Here is a 20,456-nt window from a genome sequence, read left to right on the forward strand (position 1 = left end):
ATACTATATGTCAATATGACAAGCAGTTCCATTAGTTGGTATTGTCTCTTCCATGTTGTTTGTTTCAAAAGGTTTAAATTTCAACCGGATTATATATATTTGCATACACATGGATAAAAGATTGTTAATATGTTCTGGATGGATTCCCATCTGTAGGCACTTTAGTTGTTGATTGGTAAGATGCTTTTTCTGGCATGATGTGTGTGTGTGTGTGTGTGTGTGTGTGTGTGTGTGTGTGTGTGTGTGTGCGTGTGTGTGTTTGTGTAATCCGGTCTTGTTAAAACGTGCTCCAACAGCAGCACATCCTGTCAAACTTGTCTTCCCATTGTAGTAAAATAAATGGATTCTCAAATCTAAAATATGGTGCGTTTGGGTCTGTATATTTTTTTAAATGGTCGACAGAAATACTTTTTTCTCTCACTTTGTGGCTTCTCACACTGCCAAACTCTGTTCCAGCTGATACAACTTATCAATATATATCACTCAACTTGCATAAAAATGAAAAAGGACAGAGAGTGGACTTTTTGGGGCCAGAACAAGGTCTGGCGCTTCCTGTCCAGCTCAGGACGCATCCGTGTAAGCCGTAGGTAGCACGGTGTGTGTGTGTGTGTGTGTGTGTGTGTGTGTGTGTGTGTGTGTGTGTGTGTGTGTGTGTGTGTGTGTGTGTGTGTGTGTGTGTGTGTGTGTGTGTGTGTGTGTGTGTGTGTGTGTGTGTGTGTGTGTGTGTGTGTGTGTGTGTGTGTGTGTGTGTGTGTGTGTGTGTGTGTGTGTGTGTGTGTGTGTGTGTGTGTGTGTGTGTGTGTGTGTGCCTTGCAGAATTTAAGAGACATTGTGTAAATAATTATATTTACACGGATACTGCCACGGACAGTGTCCATCGGTCCGAGTACGTTTTAACAAACTGTCAATAAATCAAACTACGTCCGTTGTTGCAACTCCCAGTTCGATTTCGTCAAAAGAGATGCCTTTTATCTTCCCGGCATTAATCGGCTACTCTCGTCTACTTTTGGAGCGAGCAGCAGTGGTCCGCTTTGGCGTGACAACGTGGCGGTTAACAACCAATAAGAATTTGTCCAAAAGTATTTTACTCATGTGTCCTACTTTTTATTGGTTAGAAACCCGTTCAGGGCATTAGTCATTGGGTAGCTGAACAACAAGGCCCGCCTCCCTTATATTCTTATTTAAAAGTGCAGAGTGCCTTCGCGGACTGATTTGCTGCTCAAACTGCAAAGGGAGGTGTCGCAAGAAGCTGTCAAGAAGCTGGTGAGTACCAGTATGTGTATTTGATGAATTGTTACCTGTGAAAAAGAATGTGAGAGAATGTTTTATCTCAGTTTTTAACTTTGTGACACTTCCAGTTATCTTAGGGTTAATGGAGATTGAAATATTTGTTTCTGACCAGAGAGTCACTGTCTGGAATGATCCAGAACTTGTTCTTGTTCCTGTACGAATCTAATTTAATGATTAAAGAGCAGTGGAGTTTTTAGTAGTTTAATATGTCTTTTACCACAAACTGTATGAATGGATTAAGCATCTTTGAGATTAATATGGGTGAACTAACTAAATTATCCTATTTTTGCCACAAGGGTTTTCCTTACAGTTTATAGAAAATATATTGTTGACAACAAAAAAATACCTTTCAATTTATATTTAAAAAAAATGCATGGATCATTTCCTTTCCTCAGTAGGCTTGGTAGCTTAAGAGTGAGTTAGTCCCCCTTGATAGAACGCTCAATGAGAGAATGCTAAAATACCACCTAGCTATTTGGTGCCCTGAGCTACAGGCTTGTGTCATGTTTCATCATAAGGTGATTGATTGACCAACAGAAGAACAGGTAAACCCCAGACGGATCAGAGTGAGCTGTAGACTCGCAGGAGACACCTCTGTGGCTATTTTCCCTTAGTTAAGTCTAACCTGAGGGAGGCACTGAGGGAGGTGCTGAGGCAGGCTCTAGAGGCTATTATTCCAGACATTTAGTTTGGAAATAAAATGGAAAACCACAAAATTGAATATGCCTTTCAGTATTATGCTTGTTTGTGATTAGTGTACTGTGTAAACTTATTATTTTTAGTTTATTTGTTCTATTTTTTTAGGCCAATAATGTGCTTTCCTTTTGCTCCCCCTCCCCCACCATATATCCCTCTCTCACGCACACCCCCTCTCCTCCAAGCATCAATGATGATGCTGCTAAAGTCACTAGCATCCCTCTGCCTCCTGGCGGTTGGTGCCTTTGCTGTCCCTGCTCAGGAGAAGCGCATCCATCACCAGGCTGATCTGAGTGACCACGCCCATGACGATGTTCACGGCTTCCAATATGACCACGAGGCCTTCCTGGGCAAAGAGGAGGCCAAGACCTTTGATCAGCTAACTCCAGAGGAGAGCAAAGACAAATTAGCGTAGGTTTTACTAACGCTCAGTAGATTGATGCCTGTCTATTATTACAGAACCCTAATAGACAAAAAAAATCCCACTGGACCAAAGTTCCATTGTCCTGTTATTGCTCCAAAAATACAAACTCTTGGCACAGCAAACAGAAGCACATGGTTATTATATATTATTTGGAATGGCGTTGCAGTGGAGATAGCTTTTTGGCAAAGGCATGACTCGTCCTCCTCTGTCCTTTCTTACCCTGATATTACCCTAAACCTAACCAACCCAACCAACGAAGAGGCAGAGTAGTGGGTCATGCAGTAGGAAAAGAAATTAAGATACAATAACATCATTCTGTATAATATTTAACCAAGTGCTTTTGTTACAGCAAGAGTGTGTATTTGTTTTTATTTTCGGGAAAACAGGCTGTAGGAGAAATGGGAATATTGGGGATTCAAAATAAGGGTCTGTCCCTGTTAAGTGTAGATGTCTGCCAGGTCTGTCTGCAACAACCACTACTGTAATGTTGGATTGAATGGATACAAGCCAGCCACCATCTAGATTGCAAGAAAATAAAAACATGAGAGCATTTCTTTGGGAGTGTAAACAGCAGGTTTGTACTTGGGTTTTTACAAACTCATCTCTCTTTCTTTGGTTTGTATTTTGCAAACATTATTGCTGTCTGAACTGTGTGTAGTTCAGAATTTGGGGTTCTATTTCTAAAAGCATGGAGGGAGCAGATGATTTTAGTTGCCCTTAACCTTAACCCATCTCTCCACACAGGAAGATTGTGGAACGCATTGACATGGACAAGGATGGCTACGTCAGCCACGCAGAGCTGCACTATTGGATCAAACATCGGCAGAGGATGTACATTGCGGAGAACGTGAACAAACACTGGAAAGACTACGACAAGAACCAAGATGGAAAGATAGGCTGGGAAGAGTACAAAAACACCACCTACGGCTTCTATCTGGGTAATGCTGTCTGTCCGGGAAAGATGACTCCTCCTCCTTTACTTCTTCCATATTTCTTCCTTTACCACCTGATTGTCTTCTCTACCTCCTTTGTAATCTGGAAACTGATTTCAGTGTCCACTAACGCAATAAATGAAGCAGCTTGGAGGAGTTCACTTAAAAGCTGTCGAAGAAAACACAAGAATGTACTTTTAGGCCACATTTTTAACGCTATGGTCAGTATTGAACAGACAGCATGAACCAGCTCTACTCAACTAGTGTTCAATGCAGAATATCCAAAGTAATCAGCAACAGCCAAAGCTGACATTCACATTGATGCACGTGAGAAAAAGTATTACAAAAAATAATCCCACATAAAAGGTCCACTTACATGATTGTCTGGCGCTTTCAACTGTGGTCCTTAGCAAATGGAACAGCTCATTATCTTGAGTTAAGAGCGGTTGTCTTACGGTCTATAAGGGACACCAGAATGCCCATGTGTCTGAAATTTTAAGAGTTCTTTTCAGGCGAAGAGTTTGATGACGTCGATGACAAGGCCACCTATAAGTCCATGCTCACTCGAGACGAGAGGCGCTTCAAGTCAGCCGACCGAGACGGTGACAGTATCGCCACTCGAGAGGAGTTCACTGCATTCCTTCACCCGGAGGAGTTTGATTACATGAGAGATGTGATAGTGCAGGTATACCAACTCTCTAAGAACTTTGGTGATAAGATGATAAGTACTTTTTTTTTTTTTACCATGCTCACAATGTGGCTACAAGGCTGGCAATGCCACGGGTGAGCTCTGTCTCATTCTTTACAAGCATAAATATACATCAATATTGTTTCCCAACAACAACTCACGGGGAGGCACCGTACCTCAGCTCTACAAACCACATATAATTTTAGTGAGAAATTACACATGTATAATTTTTCATGCCTGACAGCTAGGATTGTGTTTGTATACCAGTATGCCCCATCCACCTTATTTCAGAAGCCTTTGAAAAAAGCACTTGTTCAATGCCTTAAGCATCAGGACTGGACCGCTATGAGCACTAAATCCTTTTTGCATGTAGGAAACAATGGACGACATCGATAAAAACGGCGATGGCAAGATCGACATAGCGGAGTACATTGGTGGGTGACTTCAGTTTTCTCTCAGACCAACCACCCCCTCCACTCCTAAACCTAGAAGACATCTGTCCTGTGTGTGTGTGTGTGTGTGTGTGTGTGTGTGTGTGTGTGTGTGTGTGCGTGTGCGTGCTGCTTCGCCTTCACAGGTGACATGTTCGCATCAGAGGATGGGGATGGCGAGCCTGACTGGGTCCTGACAGAGAAGAAACATTTCTCCGAGTTCAGAGATGCCAACAAGGTAAAAGCTTCAGTAAGGCTGCAGTCACAGCCATAACTGTCATATTTAATCAATCACATGTCTTGTTTGTTAAGTAACTAGTAAATCAGTTTAGCTGATTAAAGTAACGGCAGATGGACTAGAAACTAGAAAAATAAACCAGAAAATTCCAGCTTCACCCTTTTTCTGCTGTCATGTGTTGAATGGATTTATCATTCAGATGTCAGTGGGCCTCCTCTGTGCCCATACTTACAGTTGGTTCCTCAGTAAAGCAGTTGTGTGTTGTACAGGATGGCTACCTGGATGCTGGTGAGGTGGCCCACTGGGTTCTACCAGGAGAGGTTGACCATGCTGACAATGAAGCCAAACATCTGATTCACGAGACTGACACTGACAAGGTAGACATGCCGCTGCTTAAAACCTCTGCCGTATACAGTCTACGTGCCTTTGACACACCATAGACACTGCATATTGACTATTTTTCCAATGCTACAATTATTTAGGTTGATTTTAACTTTCCTCCAGACAGACATTAAAGCCCCAGCACATAACTGAAACGGACAGTACTTTATTTATCAAGAGAATACATCAGAATACATGTCAGTGTGTGGTAATGCAGTTGTAAGCAGGGAGTATGGAGAAAACTATCCTTGATAGTGCATTCAAAGATGCTTCAACTTCTAATACATTATCTCTTATGGCTTATCCTGTTCGTCTTCTATCACAAAGCGTAGACCGAGAGACAGACAACTGTTTACGCTCACCTTCTGATTAGGTTATATTGATGAGTCTAAATTGCCTGTAGTCTTTGGACTGTGGGAGGTAGCCGGAGAACCTGGAGAGAACCCACACTGACACAGGAAGAACAAGCAAGCTCCACACAGAGGGGCTGTCAAGCCTGATAATCGAACCAGCCCTGTTACTGTACATATTAAATGTATAAGCTTTGTCCTGGTAAAGTATTTAACCCAGATGACATGGAAAACTAGAGAATTAATATTTTACTTTCCATCTTTTACATTAAACGGTTTGCAGAGGAAAACACTGTACATTTTATATTGAGATCATAACTCAAGAATGCACTTGCTAATTATGACAATTTCACACAAATAGGATCAAATTTTTAAGCAATGACATTTTGAAGAGACATGGATGTATATTGTAACATGATCGGTTGGTGCATGTTAGCTGTGTTGGCTATCGTTCTGCAATGCAGAAGTGTAGCACCCAGCCTCCTGTTCCTCCCTGAGGTAAACGCAGTTAGCTCTGTCACTACTGTTGAGAGATGTTGAGAGACAATAGATATGGCCCAATCTTCTGTAGAGCACCTTTTTAAATGCACTGTGTCTGCAACATGAGTTTCATAGTGATGAAATGAAAGAAAGGTAATCTAGTAACTATAAATAAATATTAACTAAAATGAGGACCTCTCCTCTCTCTAATTTTAATGAGTAGAATACACACGTTAAATACTACAATCTAATGGAGAATGCATGTGTACTACACAAAGCGCTTTACACAATGTCCTTAATGTCAAGAATATAAGTTCACACGGTGCATGTAATTGGGTAATTATGGGTTAATTATTTTCTGTCTGTGTCTTACATTACCTCTTCTCTTTCTGTCAATCTTAAACCAATAAACCAATGCTGGATGGAATCTGGTGATCAAACAGGACCAGAAAATAACCAAGAAGGAGATTCTGGCCAACTGGAACATGTTTGTGGGCAGCCAAGCGACAAATTACGGGGAGGACTTAACAAAGAGACACGATGAACTTTGATGAGCAGTCTGAAGCTCATTGGGAGAATATGGTTACCATGGTTTTGGGATGGGGGGGGTTCTGACTCTGTAGGGTGCAATTATGTACCTTTGGTCACACATGAACATGAACATAGACAGATACACATATCCATTCAAATTCAGCACTCATGTACTGTGTATGTGAATACAGACGCAACACTTTTTTTGCTTAATTTACAAAGTGAATAATTGTAAGGTTTATAACTGAGATGACATATTCCTGTTGTCGGATGACAATGGTGAAGCTCCAATTACCAAATAATGAAACTGTGGATAATGTCCAACATTCACTGGCATCCAGCTGACAGTTCTTGTTCTATGAGCCTGAGAGGTTTAAACGTGGTCCCAACACATGGGGACACATGTAATTGTGTTACAAAGTCCAGCAAACTTTGGGGATACTGAATTTTGATCTGCGTCAGACACATTTACCAGAAGGCATGTGAACAATTGCTCTCCAAAAATAAATGAAATGTGTCTTCTAGAGGTTTGACTATTAAAGTCTTGTATTTTGTTTTTTCTTTACTTTATTTTGCATTTACCACTCTTGAGTATTGAGTTACATAAGTATATTATATTGTGATTATGAGAACTGTGTAGCTGCATGAATAGGAGGGGATTTTCTCCCTACTTGTCTACAATACGACATTTAGTTTGAAAATGCTGAAATTAACCTTACTAAAGCAGATGGATGGCTATTTTATCAACTTTCAGCAGATACATATAGCATGTGGTCCAAAAGAATAATTCCGAGCAGTTATATGTAATTTTATATGTACAAAAAAAGTTTTTTATAACTCATGTAGTGCTTTGAACTTAAGCTTGATTCTTTGTAATTGTGTTTACATTTTCAATATATTTATTGATAACGAAAACTACCACTGAATGAGTTAACTGAGCAGGTATATGTGTCTGTGTTCAAGTCCTAACAGGTAAGGATTCTATTACCAAAGCGCAACACATTGATGTTGTACATCAATAGTAAACCTCAGATATCAACTCACTATTTCAGTCATGAAATGTAATGTACTAGCTATAGGCTACTTGAGTACTTTCTTTAAAATAAAGCTCACAATTGTACATCATAAGTGTTCTCACCGTTTAATGAAACGGACACAAAAAACTAATTTAGGGTCAACCAATCTAAAGGATGTTTAAAAAATGGTGTAAGTAATGTGCTCATTGGGATTTTGTTTGTTTTTACATTTTATGTAGATTTTAAATTTAGAGGTCAGTGTTGGGGACAGCTACTTTCCAATATAAAGTACCCTATAAATGATGATTTTGTATATATTTAGCTTATCAGTTTCTAAAGTAATGACTTGGGTTTAAATAGACCATAACATAGTCTTACTGAATATCTATGTCTGAATACTTAATTGTTTTGTTAGATAGTTTTTCTTGTTGGGGTTCACTGACCAAGGTAAGACAAAGAAATACGTGACTTTTGTTAATTGACTTTGCACGAATTCGGTAAAATTGCCCATATACATATGTACTTATTTCCTATGTCTGTGCTTCCCTTTCCTCTGCTCGTCAGGACGGTCGCCTGACTCTTTCGGAGATGCTTGACAAGACGGACTACATCATGACCAGCACCATTACAGACTACGGAGGTATGAGGGTGGACGGGCATGATGAACTGTGAGAAATTAACCACAGCATCATTATGAGAACACCCCGTCGAGTATGAACTGACCAATAAGAGCAGTTGGGAAATAAAAAGCACTGTAAACCTGCTACGGTGCAAGTTCAGAACATTATCTCTGAAACTACAAACAATAAAAACAGTGAATTGTTGGTTTCAATATGTTTATGTTTTAATGAAAACGAACTTGAAACTCTCTTAAAAGGAATCCTGACCAGCTGAAATTACTTCTATTAACTTTTGTCAAAAATAATGACATTGTGTTGAATAAGTAAAAAAAAATTCAAAACAAACAATGACTAAACTAATATGCAGTTCAATGCCTAAAACAGGAAGTTTTTTTTTTTGTTATGGCCCCGACCAGAACAGAAAACATAAAGAAACTCAATAGGTTACATATATCTTATCATTAAGATGTATCATTGGGAGAAGCTGCAGAATTACCAGCAGCAAATCCTGTGAAACTACTCCTGTGGCTCTAAACATGAAATTGAATGTGTCTTCTTATATCTTTTGGAGTAGATGGTAATGAATCAATGATCAGTAGATCAATTTCTTTGATTCTTATCTTATGAGTCATACATGCAGTCTTTCTGCAAAAATGGGGACGTGTTGAATTGTGGAAAGTCTTGAGGACAGTATTTGACCAACAATCAACTCTGCCCTATAAATGGAATCAACTCTGTCTTACACAGTTATCAAAAGGCAAAGTATTGTTTTTAAAAGGTCAAATGTAATTCAGGAGGGAAGGTTTTTTTACATCTTGAATCTCACCATTTATGACAGTAAAAAAAACAGTTTCCAACAGAAACAAGAAACATATGCCAGTAAATAACGAATGTCCTTAAATTGTCTGAAAGCAGTTAACACGCTAAAAGTCTTTAGTCCTCCGTCTCATACTTGCATCACTGGACGAGCCGATTTGGCACGGAGGTCAACACCAGACGCAGCGAAGCCAGTTCCTCCCTGTAATACATGACACAGCATGAGTTCAGGTTCACATCCAAGCACAATTTAGAGGTATTTGGGAGGGCAAGGACATTAGTTAATCCTCAATTAGTGAGCAGCATACAGCAGTAAAATACTATTTTTAGAAAGCATTAAATAATTCAAAATCCTAGAGGATCTTGTAGAAGTACATATGTACCCTCTGCATTGGTATGATGTCTCTGTCAGTCAGTTTGTCTCCAGAAACAGAATCCATCATGTCCTTCTTGATCAGCTTCTCCACACACTCCTGAGTCACCACCGTCCCCCTGAACACGGAACAGAGAGTCCGTTATCTTGCCAGAGAACACTGAACATGAATGTGGACGTCAGAGTGGAGGAAGACATGTGGACACTCACGAGGGGCGCAGGACAGCGCAGGGGACACTGTTGCCTAGGATGTCTCTGGTTACTGCACATACATACCTGTCCTAAAGAGACAGGACAGGAATATACCAATGAAGTACATCTTTTCACATCACGTAAAAGAGGGCCGTAATGTCACTGCATATTTTCTCAAATATGATCTGCTGTTTCCCATCACCGTATTCAAAACATTTGGTTTGATGGGTTTATAATTTTCACTTCGTTACTGTTTCACTCGTACTAAAATACAAATTATTTGATCTTTGACAATCCTCTGCTTTACACTTCTGGTTACAGGATAAATTACTTGATTTAAGTTTACCACAAATCATCATCAAGTGGGTTTCACGGTTCGCAATCATGTTTGGTGATAGAGGAGGTAAGACCTGAACTAAACTGACCTGGCGGGTGAGCAGGGCCACTCGATCCAGGCTGGAGTCCATAGGGGTGAAGCGCACTGTGATGAGCTCATTCATCTTAATAGGTCGTCCTGACATGGGACATAACACAGCCTTACTCTGACAGGGAATGGGAGAAAAGCAGAATGATTTAACAAAAGTGACATCTGCACATTTAATTTCACATAACTTGTCTGGTCTTGAAGTGTAGTGCTGTGATTGCCAAAGACGGGTTTCCACAGTCAGCCTGCCTTCTACCTTTAAAGTAGTGTGTCAACATCAAACAGACAGATACACAGAATAAACAGAGAGAGGTTATCATGACATTTAAAGTCAACAGGAATCTCTCTCACGCACACATACATACATACATACATACACACCTGCAATTATGATTTTTACTGCTCTGCTGTTTGTCTCACTATATATTTCAATTAGATCTCATGAGTGTGAACAGTAGTAGTTTCTGGGAGATATGGCTCATTTTGGTCACTTTTCGGCCATTGAAGTATGTAAATATTGAAAAGCAGGTTTGCATAATGCACCTCAGAGAATGTTTGCGGCACCTTTAAGATTTGGAATATTTGTCACCCAGACAAGTTTCTGTTAAATTTCCTAAACAAAGCATAATTTAATTATCACATAAAGGATTACTCTCGTGATTTTAATGTAAAAGTGACATGGGTGATTATTACCACAGACTGATATGGTAACACCTGACCAATATGAAGGGCAAAACTTTTACCAACTTCCTGCTAAAGAGACTTGAGAGCTCTCAGTTACAGGATCTTCTCAGATTTAAATCTCCTTTTGTGAACATTGAAAGAGATATTTTTCTCGGACATGAATCAGCATCCAACAATGTTTGTAAAGCCACTGCACTGTCATAATAGAAGAAGAGACTCACTGGTTTCTTGACAAGGGTGGGCTTGGACTGTGGTGTCAGAGAGGGGATCCAGAAACTGGGCAGGCTCTGGCTGGAGGAGGCAACTGAACCAGTATTGGAGAATTCTGCTGAGCTGCTGTCTGTACTGCCCTTATCATCTGCTTTGTTCAGTCCTGAAGGGAAAAGGTTACCGTTTCTACTTAATTATGATGAACATAGGACAAGTACAACTACGTTTCATTGTTCAATCCTGTAACAATAATAAAATGTTAAAGATTCAAAAACAGGATGTCAGGGCTCAAATTACTTTTTTCCTGTGTTTATACATTGATTGCACCAGATTATTTATACCTGCACAAAAAGTATATATATAAGAAGGTGTAAGAACCTAGAAAGGACACATGTCCTTTCTAGGTTCTCACATCATGGCCGGATTGCTAACTTCTATATTCAGCTTGAGTGAGAGAGTAAAATGACTTCAATATTTTGCGTGGTCACAGTCATTCTGAAGAGGACCACTGACATTTTCATTTTTACGATAGTTTGAATAAGAGGGAATACTAAATGATATAATGTATTTTGAGCTAACTTTTTTCTTTAATTTTCTCCTTCACTGGACAGTAAAATACTTCTGATTTGACATGGTCATCGTCAGGGTCATCCCGAAAAAGAGGCAAACCTGTTCAAACCTGTATTTAATTATGAGTAGGGCTGGGCAAGTTAACACGGCAATCCTTTAACAGCGTTAATTATTTGATCACGCGTTAACCGCATTTTTTTTTTTTCACACAGGTGCAGCACTTTAAATAACTGCCAGGCAGTGTAGGTCAGACCTGGGCATCTTACGGCTCTCCCAGTCCGGCCCGCGTGAGGTCAATCAAAAATGAATGAATAAGATGCACGCCATAAATGCAATACAACGACACTGCTTTTACTTTGAAAGCGATTTATGTACGTATGTGTGTGCTTCCGTAGCCTCAGAGACTGGCAGTGTCGACGACGTGCAGACTTGAGCCTGACATCAAAGCAGGTATTGTTATGTAGTTTCTGTCCTCAAGAGCAGCTGGTGCTGCCACGAGACGCTCCGCCTCACAAAGTGCTGGACTCAGGTGCTGAGCCTCAAGTCCAGATTGAAAATAAATCGCAAATGTCTGATCCACTATGGCAGAGCACTAAGTATCACTTCTGGATCTTTACTCTTCTCTCAAAGAGGAGAACTTTCCAGACATCAGAAGATGTTAAGTGCAAAACTGAACTGTTCTGGAAAACATCAAAAGCACTTATTGCTTTTCTATAAAGTTAATCAATTGCTGGTATTTAACATACATCTTTAAGGTAAGCAACAAACTGAAAAGAAGTGATTGTCCCTAACAGGGACCCTTACTACTGAACACACTGTTTATGTTGTTCCCTGATAAAATACAATTCTTCTGGTACCTGTTCAGAAAAAAGAAAAGAAAGCAAATTTATATACAATATATGTATGTCAGTGGCGGGCCGTCAGGGCCTTCTCTGAAGGCCTGAACAGAATAACAAAGTTAGAGCTATTTTATAATTTTATTGATTTTTACAAATAATGTTTTATAATATTTTTTCCCTATTAACTTATTTTCTCATTGCACTGTGCAGCTAAGCCTTCATCTGTTCCTCTGCTCCTTCAGGCCTCTCGTATGGCTTCTTGGGACCTGTTAAACAGCATTTTTTATCAAATCACATTTTACTTCTCTTCATCTATGTAAGATTAGCCTGGTTAAAATACATGAAACCGCCTTCTCAAGAGCCTAGACATGTGATTGGTCAGAGGGCTCGCTTGACCATTAACATGCACTGTGATTGGTCAGTGAAGCTAGCGTTTCACCTAGAACCTAGACTCCCAGGACTTACGACCCCTTTCCCACAGAGGTTTATGTGTGTCTGGTGAGTGAAATGCTGATTATGTTACTGTTTTTTACATTTTCAGTTGTATTTAATCATAAACAACCCACAGCGCTGTAGTTGTTGCTGCACCTGGTGGGGCATAGGTAGAGGCCGTGTGTACCTTAGTGTGGGGAGAGATTGGCGCACAGCTCTGCTGCAATGTCATGTCTGCACTGTGAAGCATGTTAGTGTCTTAGTTTTGTTGGATAGATGATTTAAAGCAGAAACATTAAATGCAAATGACAACAGATTAGCTTCATTAAAACACAATATGTTGACTACAAAGTACAATTCTTTTGCAAGAACATCTTTCTTTTTAACGCTGAATTACATTTTCTTCCCCAGATCCGATCTTTTCGCCTCTTTAAACTTTTATGTTTAAAGGGGCCCTTCGTGTGATTGGATGTAAGCCCTGAAATGGCTTGTATGAAGTCTACTGGTTCGAAAATACACACCTGAGTTAATAGAGTCCAGTGACTCTTTGAACATATTGCTCAATTAAAGAAACCTGTGTTCCCTGTTCCACAAATTCATCTTCAATTCTTATTTGTTGGGGTTAAGCCTTTAAAAAAAAAGTTTTTGTTCAAGAATTGTAGTATTTATTTTTACAATTTTGTACTGTTTTTTAGGCAAGCACTTATTGTTTTGTTATCTGTGTCACATGAGTAAAAAAATAGAATGAGTCTACATTAGCATTTAATGTAAACAGAGCCACATGCAACATACTGAGGACAAACGCTGCACACGTACCTGATGTGAATGGATTGATGGGTTTGGATACAATGCTGTTTTCCCTAGTCTTAAACCTCTCCACTCTCTCTCTTTCCTCTGACTTGGACTCAAGTTGGCTGTTGCTCTTCTGAGCCTGCTTCTGCTTCTCATACGCCTGAAGAATTTGAGGAAAACACATACCAGAGAAATCTTTAAAAAGCAACAGCAAAAATAAAAGAGACTGTACCTTCATAAAACAGGAATTATTTTAATGGCAAAAAAACAACTAAAACTGTAAAGAATTCTGTCAAAACACACATTTCACTAAAAATGTTTCTGGTGATGAACAACATAACCATCAATACAGATAAGTGCGGTTGATAAATGTCAGCTCTTTCTCAACCCAAAAATTGAACTTTTGAGTTTCAGTGGATATGGGGTGAAAGGAGTTTTGGTGAAGAAAAGACATGAGCTTCAAAGTGACGGTGAGGGGATGTGTCAGTAGAGTTAAGGAGCAGCAATGTTCAAACTTTTTCTATGATTAAGCATCCAATCATTGTGATAGCACTCAGCTGTTATGTTCAATTCATCAGACAACCACTTCACCATAAAATAATGCGTTCATCAGCCCGTGTGTTACTCAGTTTTGTAATTTGAAAAAACTGGAAAGAGGGCGAAGAAAATCTTTTCTGTTGTTCAAGTGTCCCACTGGGGAGACACACATTTCTACAAAAAAAAAGACCTTGAACAATAGTGTGGACACAAGTCAAGTTGTTGGACTGTGAGGTCGACAGCAGTGAAGGCTGAATGAACGCTTACCTTCATTTTTTTGGCAATTTCCGTCTTCTGGTGCAAAATATATTCAAGAATGGCTTGTTTCTCATACAAGAATCCATCTGGACTGAGCACAGTGACAGAAACAAGACAACACTGTTTACTTCTGTGATCACGTTAGGCTTATACAGTACATGTGTGTGTTTTGTTAACATACGTCATCACAGGATCCTGACAGGTCTGCAGGGACAGACAGCAGCAGTCAAAGTCTTTGATCGCATCTTTGCCTAGTCGAATGCTCTGAGTCCCATAACCAGACGCCGCTGAGCAGGAGGAGAAGAACACACAGCATGCTTACATGGTAAAATGGAAAATAAAACAGGAAAAGCTGTGCAATAATGAATGAATTAATTGATTTCCTTTGTTCTGGCTGCAGTATGATTACAGTCACTAGCAGTCAAATATGTGTGTGGGATGGGTGTTGTTAAATACATTTACAATGTTATGAATGTTTCATTGTTTAAATGTATGTATCTGAAGATACTAGACTAATAATTTGAATCCAACATGCATGGTTGTGTGTGAAAAGGCTTTCAAACAGTCTCGGACTGAAAAGCCTCATTACGGACAGAGTAAGCAGCATCTTAAACAGTGACGAGTGAATCGACCGAGGAAATCTGAAGTAAAACTGTGTCACACACAATACAATAACCTACTGTCAGTGTCTGTTTCAACGTATCATTGAGAATGATGAGTTTGTGCCTTGAAATATGAGAAAACATAAATCTGTCCTTGCTTTAAATAGATAAAGCCAGCCTGGTTTGACCAAGTCTAAACGACCAACCGCTAAAATGTAGGCGAACAGTTAAGACAAGTAGCTTGACATGTTCTCACCTGTATCTTTCCTTTTCTCGTGGTACGTGTATACAGCTCCGGCCGTACAGTTTTTTCCATGTCGCGTCATTGTACTTCTACTTTATTTCGCTGGTCACTGGGCAAAGAGAAATGTGGTGTTATTGTAGCAGGGAACATCAATGCTAATACGCTAACATTAGCAACTAATTGTGGACATAGAAAAAACACGCACAGATTCTATTTTAAAAACTTTACAAAAAAGACACAAACAATAGTTGTGGCTAAAGAACAGCTTATTTAACGGGGTCATTTACGTTTTTGTGATGCTTGTTTACGAAGCAAGCTGCTACCGCTAAACGTCGTCGATTCTCCTGGTTCCGCTAAGTCAACGTCTTCATTTTAGGTTTTCTGAAGGATGGCAGCCAACAAAAGGTGCATTACCGCCACCTACTGCATTGGAGTGCGGACCAGCGTTATCTATAACGGTGGTCCTCAACTGGTGGGTCGCAGACCCGTTTTTAATGGTCGCGGGCCTTTGCTTGGACAAAAAAAATGAAAGAAATTGAATTATTATTGTAATTATTATTATTATAATTATTATTATTTTAATCTTGTTGTTTTATTTTGAAGGGACTTTTATGCAGCACAGTGTCGTTTTTTTTTCGCAGGTCGTCCCTCCATATTTTCAGCCGGCCGTCCCTGTGACATCGCCGGCCCCGACCATATTCTGCGCTGCACAGAACACGTTAAATTGACTCGAGAACTGGAAGTTCAGAAATCACTGACTCTTGCAGGTTTTTCAGAGCTTTTTGGCGATTTTAGGACATTCTGCCAGATTTGAAACGTACATTTAAGTTTCATTTTTGGGGCAACGTTATCACATGTGTCAAGAGTAAGAAGCACAGACGGATGTATCCGCTCATTTTTCAAAATAAAACCGGCCTTGTTTTTTTTTTTTTTGTTTCTTTTTTTTTCCATTCTTTCTGTGCGGCCTGATACCAAGGGGACGTTGCGTCATTTGCTCACAGACGAAGACGTTTTTGAGCGTGATTTAACAGCATGGCACCAAAATGTAAATCCTTTAAAGGAGTATACTGATATTGTTTTTTATTCCCATGTGACTATTATGCACCTGGGCCGCAGAGTTAGTTTAGGTTCTGTTACTTATCTTATTGTTTTGTTATGCACCTTTAACACCCCGAAACACAAACACAATCACACACCCAGCATGCAACACTACTGTCTCCATACTATCTCAGGTTCAAACTGCACCATCTTTTCATCAAATACATTGGAGATGTTGAGAATGTTCCTCGATTTGGGTCGCGGCTTGTCATTAAGGGTGAAGCCAGACCAGTCGAGAACCACTGATCTATAAGATAAGTTAAAATAAGATAGTCCTTTATTAGTCCCTCAGTGGCGAAATTACGGGATTACAGCAGCCCTTATTCACAGAAATTTAACTACAGATAAGATCAAGTAGTATAAATAAACAGTAGAACAGTAATAACAACACAATTAAAAAATTAAACAGTAAGAAACAAAAATATGAAATATACAGAAGGAATAAAATAAATAGTAAAAAAATGTGTATAAAGTGTAAAAGTATTGCACCAGGTGAGGTTCAAGTGTTCACAGTGTTCAAGTATTCATAGTGGTTCGTGGTCTACTGGGGGCTCAGCTTATTGTGCAGCCTGACAGCAGCGGGGAGAAAGGACTTTCGGTACCTCTCCCTAAGACACCGGGGATGAATCTGCCGGTTGCCGAAGGAGCTGTGCAGCGCGGCCAGTGTCCTGCATGGAGCAGGAGGCGTGGTTCATCAGGGATTAGAGCTTAGTCATCATCCTCCTGTCCCCAACCACCTCCAGAGTATCCAGAGGACACCCCAGCACGCTGCTGGCCTTCTTCACCAGCTTGTTCAGCCTCCTCCTGTCAGCTGCCGAAATGCTGCTGCTCCAGAAAACTTCAGGAGGGCTCCCTGCACCCATAAATACCTCAGTCTCCTCAACAGGAAGAGTCTGTTGTGTCATTTTTTGTAAAGTGTGTTTGCATGGTCTGACCAGTCCAGTTTATTGTTCACATGAACACCCAGGTACTTATAAGACTTCACAATCTCTATGTCCAGTCACTGGATGCTCACCGGTAGCGGAGGAGGGCGTTTACCCCGACGGAAGTCTACCACCAGCTCCTTGGTCTTGCTGGAGTTTATGTGGAGGCAGTTCTGCTTGGACCATCCTAAAAAGTCCTGGTTTAGTTCTCTGTATTCTCTGTCATCATCAGCGGAGATAAGGCTGACGATTGCAGAGTTGTCAGAGAACTTTTGAAGGTGGCAGTTGGCAGAGTTGTGGTCGAAGTCCGAGGTGTGTATGGTGAAGAGAAATGAAGCCAGAACGGTTGCCTGTGGGGCCCCTCTGCTGCAGGACACCTGATCTGACTCACACCCCCGTATCCGCACATGCTGTGGACGGTTGGTGAGGTAGTCCAGTATCCATGCAGTGAGGTGGTGGTCTTCTTTCTCAATTTTGCGTAGGTTTTTGTGTTGTGACCCGGAAGCTATCCGTAGTTGGCGGTGTATTTCATTTGGTGTCAGACATCCATGAGACGCATCGCAACAGAATGTCATTGCACAAATATAGCGTATTCACCCATGCGGCCATGTTGAGGGTCCATGCACGGCATTGTTTTGCTGTGTTTTATGCTGCTAAATGACCATTATATCCTGAAGGAGTCACAATTTCAGTTCGAAACGGCATGTCTTGTGATTATTGTACTGTGCCTTATTGTTGGATGTGTGACTAATGATTCCGAATATGGGTTTATCAGCTCAACAAGACAGGCTTGTACTTCAACTTGTCCAGCTTCTCAAATAATGCATTTAACTTACTTCGGTTTAGCTCGGCGTATGAGCGTTAGGACTGTTCTCATGTGTTTCTGTTGATACACCTGGTTGTGGGCACGTTTCCATTGACATACTCTCATCAATAATCTTCTTTAGCTTTTTCGCCGAGCGAAAAATCGATGTCTTTCACTTGCGCAAAGGGAACTGTGGATGGAAACTTGGGAGAAAGTCATGAACATGGCAACTCCGTCGGGCGATGTCTGCCTTTACTCTGTGATTCATTTAAAGGTAAAATAAAACACTGGCTACATGGGAACAACACTTAGCACAGCCAGCCAAACAGTCACTGCTGGTCCTGAATGAGCGCTGGAAGCAGCTTCATCCAGACACTCGTCCTGGAGCCGTAGACAGCCGTAGACAGCCATGTGCGACTACGGATTTAAGTATGAACCGAGACATGGGGCGCTTAATGTTCCGACATTTGTTTTATTTATGGTATTTACACAACAAGCATAACGTAGAAATAGTTGTTAATGTCCCATGGTCGATAGCGGAAATGAAAACTGTTTTACAGGAACGTGACCGGGCTATGTGATGATGCTAACTAGGGGTAACGGGACTCAAGCTGCGCCGGCTTTCCGCCGCAACTGGTTGCGAAAAAGCGAAAAACGAGTTAACCACATAAAGTATTGAGCAAGTAAAATCAGGAAAACAAGCGTTACGTTTTTGGTGTGAAATCCGCAAAGGTCTGCAGACTTTTGTACACCTTGAAACTTTCCTTTGTGTAAAAACTTGTCTCCAGTACGCAAAATCCATTGCCTCCCACTAGCAGCAGGCTAAATAGGTGGACCCCAAGATGGCGCGATTGAGATGATGACATCACGTGAATACACTCTATATTAGGGGTGTCAAACATACGGCCCGTAGGCCGGATGTGGCCCGCCAGTGGGTCCAGTCTGGCCCGCCAGGGTGTTCAATCCAAAAAAAAATAATTTGTTTTTTAAGACTAAACTTAGCAGAGCTGGGATTCAAACCTCTGATCCTCCGCTCGTAAGACAGACAAGCAAACCATTGATCCACAGTTGCAATTGATGTGAGCACTGATATTATTGTGTTAGAAGTCGTTAAAGATGGATCACGTCATGAAAGTGGTGCCACGAACGTGTGGCACCACATTTCTGAATTTCTGCTATTTATGTTTCTAGGTAATTGTTGAAAGACCTTAAAATAGAGTTTATCATGTAAAAACCTTCACCAATGATTTAAACAGAAACATTGTTGTTAATTATGTGTTATTATGCTGTGATATTACTGGTCCGGCCCACTTGAGATCAAAATGGGCAGCATGTGGCCCCTTCACTAAAATGAGTTTGACACCCCTGTTCTTCATGCAAGTTTTATTTCAGAACACCGAATGAATGGCGTGAATCATTCAAACGAGCGGAAAGAGCCACAAGACACAACATCCGGTTTTCCAAGTAGTGACTGATATGGATGTATTCAGAACACATCCAAACATCTGAACTGTACCAGCACATTTGTGTTTGACAAGGTACAACATTTCTGTATGACCAGTAAAGTTAAGATATTTGGGGTATGTTTTACGTCAGTGTCAGCTGCAGCTGCAGCCGATTTGACCAGGGAGATGATCCGAATGTCTGCTGAGATGATCCGAATGTCTGCTGAGTTCATTGCAGTGGTTCACTGTTACCGGCCCGAACCCCAGTGCGATGCGGGCCGTTACCGGCACCTCCGGCCAACGGTCCCGTTACCAGCCTCACACTGCCCCGTTTTTTTTTCCTCCGCAGAGTTTAGAAATTTAAATATGCTTAAATTTAGCGGGAAAGCAAGAAAGCAAGAACACAAACACATGATTATAAACGTATTTGTAATAAACAATAAAACTAAAACATTTGTATAAGCAATGTATAATCAACGTATTTGCAATATGTCAATCACAGACGTATTTGTAATACTTCAATAACTGACGTATTTGTAATACGACAATCACAAACGTATAATCAACGTAGCTATTTGTGATACGTCAATCACCGTTGCAATCCCATTTGTAACTACAGTAGCCATGGGATTTTTATAAAGCAGCTGGATCAGTTTAATAAAGTTTTTCCCAATCTTTCCAATATTTCCCATAAATAATCCCATTCAACCCTATCAAAGGCTTTTTCTGCATCCAGGCTAAGGACAGCACTAGGGGACACGTTGTGATTGGTCAGTGAAGCTAGAATCTCAAACCTAGAATTTCAGGATTCTAGGTTCTGATGACTCCTTTCCCACAGAGGGTTACACTGCAAAAACTTAAATCTAAGTAAGATGAAATATCTTAAATCAAGGCATTATACGCTTGTTTTTTGATTGACAAGATATTTCTTCTTATCAGGCAGTTTTAATTTTAGAGCATTTCACTTGTTTCAAGAAGTCTTGGCAAGTCAAATTTTCCTGTTCTGCTGGCAGATAATTTGTCTTATTTCAAGTAATATTTCCCTCATTTTCTTACTTTTTTTTTCTTGTTTTTGGAAGCTGAATTTTTGCAGTGATGTGCGTCTGGTGAGTGAAATGCTCGGTGTGTTACAGTT

At 40.4% G+C, this 20,456-nt stretch overlaps 2 protein-coding genes across 2 annotated transcripts; one reads left to right on the top strand and one right to left on the bottom strand.

Moving 5' to 3' along the window:
- Positions 1 to 1,133: 1,133 nt before the first annotated feature.
- rcn3 (reticulocalbin 3, EF-hand calcium binding domain) lies at positions 1,134 to 7,569 on the top strand. Its single transcript, XM_068578185.1, has 8 exons — positions 1,134 to 1,263; positions 2,172 to 2,397; positions 3,155 to 3,348; positions 3,855 to 4,027; positions 4,404 to 4,464; positions 4,608 to 4,699; positions 4,969 to 5,076; positions 6,354 to 7,569. Exons 2-8 carry the CDS (start codon positions 2,177 to 2,179, stop codon positions 6,459 to 6,461), a joined length of 957 nt encoding a protein of 318 aa, XP_068434286.1. The 5' UTR covers positions 1,134 to 1,263; positions 2,172 to 2,176; the 3' UTR covers positions 6,462 to 7,569.
- Positions 7,570 to 8,276: 707 nt separating this feature from the next.
- nosip (nitric oxide synthase interacting protein) lies at positions 8,277 to 15,498 on the bottom strand. Its single transcript, XM_068578186.1, has 10 exons — positions 15,338 to 15,498; positions 15,063 to 15,159; positions 14,386 to 14,491; positions 14,214 to 14,295; positions 13,434 to 13,569; positions 10,788 to 10,939; positions 9,884 to 10,000; positions 9,477 to 9,547; positions 9,277 to 9,385; positions 8,277 to 9,095 (listed from the first exon to the last, which is right to left on the bottom strand). Exons 2-10 carry the CDS (start codon positions 15,130 to 15,132, stop codon positions 9,024 to 9,026), a joined length of 915 nt encoding a protein of 304 aa, XP_068434287.1. The 5' UTR covers positions 15,133 to 15,159; positions 15,338 to 15,498; the 3' UTR covers positions 8,277 to 9,023.
- Positions 15,499 to 20,456: the final 4,958 nt, after the last annotated feature.

The sequence above is a fragment of the Clinocottus analis genome, unplaced genomic scaffold, assembly GCF_023055335.1.
Source record: "Clinocottus analis isolate CAN_PGR_092001 unplaced genomic scaffold, fCliAna1.0.p SCAF_16, whole genome shotgun sequence".
NCBI lineage: Eukaryota > Metazoa > Chordata > Actinopteri > Perciformes > Cottidae > Clinocottus > Clinocottus analis.